The following is a 7,245-nucleotide window of genomic DNA, read 5'->3' as shown; positions in this document are numbered from 1 at the left end:
TCTTGGGTTTGTCACTATATATTTTCACGTAAATGACCAAAAGTAACCAACTTAACATAACATTGGACATGCAAGGTGTTGCTGTGATAACATCTCAGTAAGTTGACACACACAGGGGTTTACTGTGTGTGCTCATCTCATGAAAGACTGATACACCAAAAAAAAAAGGAAAAATCCACAAAGAAAAAAAGACAAATTCCAAACCACAAACAAATGTAATGAAAATGTCATGAAAGATGAACACCGCTGATGCAGCATACACGCTAACATAGAGTAATAACATAGTGTCTCTATGGTGAGTCTTTTCATCTAGGAGCGTGACAATTAAATGCAATATCTTAACCGTGTGAAAATCATTAGAGTCTTTTTAACATCATCAAAAAAAAAATTTCTAAAAAGATTGTATGAAAAGATTCATATCAGGTCATACTACACATGTATTTGTTTTTATTTGCAATTTGCTCTTCCTAAACTGTCAGGTTTGGTCAGACAGGCGAGGGAGGGCATATGGACTTATGGGTGAATTTGCATAAAACCATCTGTCATGATGCTCTGACAAGAAAATACAGTAATGTCAGTACTGTGCCTTCAGTCTAACACTTATTGGGATCATGGCTTCACGTTTCACTCTGCTGGTTTTGTGCTGTTTCTTTACACTGCGCTGCAGTGAGAGTTTGCCTGAATGGGTCAACAACATTTCTACCAACCTCTTCAGTTTGTCTGGGGACATTATGCTCGGAGGGCTCTTTCCCATTAACGATGTCACCAGCAGCCTCAGTGACATAACAGAGCCAAACCAGATAAGCTGTGAAAGGTAAGGATGGTTAAGAAAAATTCATCACATATACAGGGAGTGCAGAATTATTAGGCAAATGAGTATTTTGTCCACATCATCCTCTTCATGCATGTTGTCTTACTCCAAGCTGTATAGGCTTGAAAGCCTACTACCAATTAAGCATATTAGGTGATGTGCATCTCTGTAATGAGAAGGGGTGTGGTCTAATGACATCAACACCCTATATCAGGTGTGCATAATTATTAGGCAACGGCCTTTCCTTTGGCAAAATGGGTCAAAAGAAGGACTTGACAGGCTCAGAAAAGTCAAAAATAGTGAGATATCTTGCAGAGGGATGCAGCAGTCTCATAATTGCAAAGCTTCTGAAGCGTGATCATCGAACAATCAAGCGTTTCATTCAAAATAGTCAACAGGGTCGCAAGAAGCGTGTGGAAAAACCAAGGCGCCAAATAACTGCCCATGAACTGAGAAAAGTCAAGCGTGCAGCTGCCAAGATGCCACTTGCCACCAGTTTGGCCATATTTCAGAGCTGCAACATCACTGGAGTGCCCAAAAGCACAAGGTGTGCAATACTCAGAGACATGGCCAAGGTAAGAAAGGCTGAAAGACGACCACCACTGAACAAGACACACAAGCTGAAACGTCAAGACTGGGCCAAGAAATATCTCAAGACTGGTTTTTCTAAGGTTTTATGGACTGATGAAATGAGAGTGAGTCTTGATGGGCCAGATGGATGGGCCCGTGGCTGGATTGGTAAAGGGCAGAGAGCTCCAGTCCGACTCAGACGCCAGCAAGGTGGAGGTGGAGTACTGGTTTGGGCTGGTATCATCAAAGATGAGCTTGTGGGGCCTTTTCGGGTTGAGGATGGAGTCAAGCTCAGCTCCCAGTCCTACTGCCAGTTTCTGGAAGACACCTTCAAGCAGTGGTACAGGAAGAAGTCTGCATCCTTCAAGAAAAACATGCTTTTCATGCAGGACAATGCTCCATCACATGTGTCCAAGTACTCCACAGCGTGGCTGGCAAGAAAGGGTATGAAAGAAGAAAAACTAATGACATGGCCACCTTGTTCACCTGATCTGAACCCCATTGAGAACCTGTGGTCCATCATCAAATGTGAGATTTACAAGGAGGGAAAACAGTACACCTCTCTGAACAGTGTCTGGGAGGCTGTGGTTGCTGCTGCACGCAATGTTGATGGTGAACAGATCAAAACACTGACAGAATCCATGGATGGCAGGCTTTTGAGTGTCCTTGCAAAGAAAGGTGGCTATATTGGTCGCTGATTTGTTTTTGTTTTGTTTTTGAATGTCAGAAATGTATATTTGTGAATGTGGAGATGTTATATTGGTTTCACTGGTAAAAATAAATAATTGAAATGGGTATATATTTGTTTTTTGTTAAGTTGCCTAATAATTATGCACAGTAATAGTCACCTGCACACACAGATATCCCCCTAAAATAGCTAAAACTAAAAACAAACTAAAAACTACTTCCAAAAACATTCAGCTTTGATATTAATGAGTTTTTTGGGTTCATTGAGAACATGGTTGGTGTTCAATAATAACATTATTCCTCAAAAATACAACTTGCCTAATAATTCTGCACTCCCTGTATAAATGACAGTGTACGCTAACCCTAACTTACCATGACTTCTACCGTTTTCTGCTTGTGGCTGAACAGTTTAAATGATCTTGGACTGGGACTTGCTATAGCCATGAAATACGCAGTGGATGAAATCAACGGAAACCAGACTCTCCTCCCTGGCATCAAGTTAGGTTATGAAATCTATGACACATGCACACAAGCATCAGTCATTATAAAGCCCACTCTGTCTTTTCTCACTGCAAAATTCAACCAAGAACTACCTGTGCAGTGTAATTACACCGACTATGAGACGAGCGTAGTTGCAGTGATTGGTCCTCTTGACTCAGAAATGGTGTCAGTCATTGGAAAACTCCTGGGATTCTTTTTGATGCCACAGGTTTGAATACACATACATCTTAAGATTTAAAGCATAGTTTCTATTAATGCAAAGATCTGACAATAAATATTTCAAATGTAAAAGTAACTCTTACAGGTAGATCTAAGGATTTGTGCCAGGTTATATCACAGAAAATTAATTCTTTCCTGTTTAGTTAATTTAACATTTTTACCATGATATATTAGGTATTATCCAGTATGTCAACAGTGAGTACAGGTAAACAACGCTAATTTTTACTTTTTTATACTTGCACCAGATTAGCTATGGAGCCACCAGTGACAAATTCAGTGATGATGTTTCCTACCCGTCATTCTTTCGTACGGTGCCCAGTGACAAATGGCAAGTGGATGTCATAATAAAGCTAATAGAGAAATTTGGCTGGAACTGGGTGGCAATTGTGGGCAGTGACGAGGAGTACGGACAACAAGGTGTGCAGATGTTCACCAAATTTGCAGACAACGCATCTATCTGTGTGGCCTATCAGGGTCTGATTCCAGTGTACACTGACCCTGTGCCAATGGTCAAAACCATTATAGGCAATATAAAAGAGACTAAAGTTGGAGTGGTAGTGGTGTTCACTCTTCCAGAGCAAAGTGAAATCTTTTTTAAAGAGGTTGGTGAAGCAGATATCTAAAGCAACTAAGAAATTTATTATTTTCTATTAGTGGTCAGAATTTGTTCAGCACCAGTTAATCATTTAATTTATTCCAGGTTATCAGGAGTAATTTAACAGCTGTTTGGATTGCCAGCACAAGTTGGACCATCGATGCTCAAGTGACTTCTCTACCCAACATTGAAACAATTGGAACAGTCGTCGGATTCCTTGACAAAATAGGCACGCTCAGCTTGTTCAGTGATTATGCAATGGAGCTCTTCAAGAAACTCAGTGCAGAGCGGGCAAAGACATCCACTCCAACTACAAATCTTAATCATCCAAACAATCGCTGCCCACAATGCTGGAAATTGTCACTAGACAACATTAGCATAGTGGAAGCACCTGCAGTGCAGACGTCAGCTTTCAGTGTGTATGCTGCTGTTTACAGTGTAGCACAGGCACTGCATAACCTGCTGGAGTGCAATTCAACTGCCTGTAAGTGGGGATCTGGAAGCAAAATCTATCCCTGGAAGGTGATTTATTTTATTTTTTCTAGTATATGGGTGACTGCACAAAATTTGCAATCAAGTTCATCAATAACAACAATAATCAAATCATTAAAAAAAATCATCATTTTGCAGCTGTTGGAGACTTTAAGGAACACTTCTCTTAACATAAATGGCACACGTATAGAGTTTGACGATAATGGCAACCCAAACATGGGTTACAATGTCATTCAGTGGGACTGGAAAGACCCATCGAAAGTGAATTTTAAAACTGTGGGAAATTATACCGAAGAGAAACTGTTCCTGAATGAGGCCCTCTTTAATTGGTCAGCTAACAAGGTAACTTTAAAAAAAAAAATTGTGTAAAAGGTATTTCAACCAATTTAGTGAAATCATGACCCAGTTTGAATTCCTGAATTATTTACCACAACTTTTGCAGGTTCCTACATCAAACTGTTCAGCAAAATGTGACACGGGTCAGGTCCACAGAGTCAAAGGCTTCCATTCCTGCTGTTTTGACTGCATTGACTGTCTTGCTGGCACTTACCAGGCAAAAAATGGTAGTGTATTTGTTCATTCTTGTCTCACATATCGGACCTTGGTTATTTGAATTCTTGTCAGAGATAGATACTCTCACGCATTTCTCATAAAATAAACCTGCAGGTTAATTTAGTATAACCTAAAAAATAACCATAATGAGAGTTCCTCTACCTGCCAGCACCGCTAAAGTTTTCAGAGTGATGCTATTATAATTGAATAATTGAATAGCCAGGAAAACACGCAAAGGCAAAAACTTGGGAACTCAGAATATTTAATCATAAATTAAACTCAGTATAAAATGCCACTGGGCACAGTTTTCAGGCTGATGTTCAGGTCTGTCTCCCATCAAATGATAAATTGTGCTGTGTAATATTATCCAACACAAAGCTGTGTTGAGTGAGCAATTTTCTGTTATTTTTATATACATGTTATGTGAAATCGTATAGATTGTGATACTTGGTCACTGAAGCTGTTGATTATTTTATTTACCTAAATATTACTGATTCAATAACTGGCAGATCTTATAATGTATAATGTAATTTATCTGTAAAATAATAAGTTAAAATAAAATAAATGACCTAGTATGAAGTAGAAATAAATAGTGGAGTAGAAACAGAAGTAGCATAACATAAAAAGTACTTCAAATTAAGTACTTAAATGAAGTAATAATGAAGTATTCAACTAAACACATTAAGTTACATTCCTATGAGTCCTATCTATGCTCTTGATTAACAGAGGAGCTGTGTGTGTTTTTTGTGCTTTCTCACTCACAGACGACACCCAGTGTACTAAGTGTCCCAACCGTCAGTGGTCCCAGCATCGCAGCACAAACTGCACTGACCCCATCTTTAAGTTTTTTGAGTGGCACAGCCAGGATGCTGTGATAATGATGCTGGTTGGTACGCTGCTGCTGGTATGTCTGGGTGCAGTGGGTGTCATGTTCCTGATGCACCGTGGAACCCCACTGGTAACGGCCTCGGGGGGTCCCTTGAGTTTTGTGGCTGTGCTTGGCCTGATGGGAGCATGTCTCAGTCTGCTGTCTTTCCTGGGGGCGCCAGGGGATGTGGTGTGTCGTCTTCAGCTGCCCTTCACCTCCTTTTTCCAGACGCTCACCCTCTCCATTATAGTTTCCATCTCACTACAGGTGAGGAAAGAGTTGTGAAACACTGCCACACATTGGCAGTGTGCAGAAACTACAGAATTGGTTAGACATAAAGATAATGGTTTGAACTTTCAAAAGATAAGCATAGTATAGAAATGAAAATCGTCAAAGTACAAATTATATTTATATTAACATCATTAAAAAAATCTAATTAACAACTTTAGTGTATTCAAAAATACTGCCAACAAATCACTTCAAATGCACTTAAGTAAAAACACGAAATGGCAGCTTCTGAGGTCTATAAAACTAGCCTTGTAATGACTGATATAGTTGCTTTCTTATTTAGTTTTGTAGAATATGAATTTCTAACCACCTAACTGTGACTTGACACAACCCCAAACGTTTGTGTAATTATTGCCTATGTGGGAGCGTGCATAATATACTGTGGAACCGAAGTACACAGTACAAGACTAATGGTAACCTTTCTTTTCGAACAGATACTCTATGTGACAGAGTTCCCAGAGATGGCTGCCTCTCACCTGCATTTGTTAAGAGGCCCTGTGAGCTGGCTGTTTGTGCTGATCTGCTGCGCTGTGCAGGCTGGTCTCTGTGGCTGGTTTGTTCAAGAAGGACCTTCATTGTCTGGATATGTGGCAAATATGACAATAGACTTTGTAGAATCATTCCTATCGTGTCCTGTTTCACCTTTGATTGGATTTGCCTTAATGCAGGGTTTCAATGGTGTAATGGCCCTTGCATCGTTCATGTGCACCTTCATGGCAGTGAAGCCTCTTCATCAGTATAACTTAGCCAGAGACATCACCTTTTCCACCCTGATCTACTGTGTCATTTGGGTGATCTTTATTCCAATCTACACAGAAAACAACAGAGATAATAACAAGAACAGGTCAGTTGTCCATGTTTATTTCAGCCTGGCAAGCAACTTTGGACTGTTGGCAGCCTACTACTTTCCAAAATGCTACTTGCTGTTAAGGAAACCTCATTTAAATACAGCAAAGTACTTCTGTACCTTCTTAGAGGGCGTCCCACCAACTCAAGCAGAAGAAGAGCAACAGCCAAAAGCACAGGAAGGACAATAGACAGTTAAACTGTTTATAAAGTAAATCAAAGAATCATATTCTAAAAACCAAACATTACATTATATTTATGGATGTGTAATATATAACAAAGGCTAGAAGACTATAAAATACACTAGATTAGGTTATAATAAGCATTTTATCCTAATACTCTGCAAGCATGTAATCCATACAGCAAATAACAAAGAGTGCATTGTGTTTGTTTAGTAACATGAAGTCTATGGGTTCACATTTGTCGCTGATTATTTACCAGGAACATTGTTTTGCTTGTATTAATGTTAGTCACAAAAACATTAACTGAATAAAAATAATTGAGGAACTAAACTTAATGTACTGCAAAATGTTTTTTGTTTTTTTTCAATATGCATGTTTGCAGTTTTGAAATACACTGTTAGAGATGCAAGTCATGCATGCAATAGAGTTGGCTTTCAAGTATTGTCTTGAACAAAAATAAAATTGTCATGCAGACAGTTCTGCTTCTGAATAATACACTTTATGTTATTTGAATCACTGAGTTTGAGTTTAATCTTTTAGCTGCTAACACAGTGTTAGAACTTTGTTGTTGAATAACTGATAGTCTCTTTTTTTCCTTTATTGTTTTACTGTAATGAAATGTAATGATGAAACA

At 39.0% G+C, this 7,245-nt stretch overlaps 1 protein-coding gene across 1 annotated transcript; it reads left to right on the top strand.

Annotated features, from left to right (window-relative positions):
* The first annotated feature begins 611 nt into the window (after positions 1–611).
* On the top strand, positions 612–6,927 carry LOC113021686 (taste receptor type 1 member 3-like). Its single transcript, XM_026166385.1, has 8 exons — positions 612–814; positions 2,477–2,777; positions 3,034–3,390; positions 3,489–3,905; positions 4,014–4,217; positions 4,318–4,438; positions 5,192–5,562; positions 6,018–6,927. The coding sequence occupies exons 1-8, from the start codon at positions 612–614 to the stop codon at positions 6,618–6,620; spliced, it is 2,577 nt and encodes an 858-aa protein (XP_026022170.1). The 3' UTR covers positions 6,621–6,927.
* The last annotated feature ends 318 nt before the right edge of the window (positions 6,928–7,245 follow it).

This window comes from Astatotilapia calliptera, chromosome 5, assembly GCF_900246225.1.
Source record: "Astatotilapia calliptera chromosome 5, fAstCal1.2, whole genome shotgun sequence".
NCBI lineage: Eukaryota > Metazoa > Chordata > Actinopteri > Cichliformes > Cichlidae > Astatotilapia > Astatotilapia calliptera.
The sequence above is the reverse complement of the archived record's forward strand: the minus strand, read 5'-3'. Positions and strand labels throughout refer to the sequence as shown.

Excerpts from the sequence above, each read along its gene's own strand:
- LOC113021686 (XM_026166385.1), top strand. The coding sequence starts at position 612 with ATGGCTTCACGTTTCACTCTGCTGGTTTTGTGCTGTTTCTTTACACTG. Across the intron at positions 3,391-3,488 it reads GTGAAATCTTTTTTAAAGAG|GTTATCAGGAGTAATTTAAC; the intron begins GTTGGTGAAGCA and ends AATTTATTCCAG. Across the intron at positions 3,906-4,013 it reads GCAAAATCTATCCCTGGAAG|CTGTTGGAGACTTTAAGGAA; the intron begins GTGATTTATTTT and ends ATCATTTTGCAG.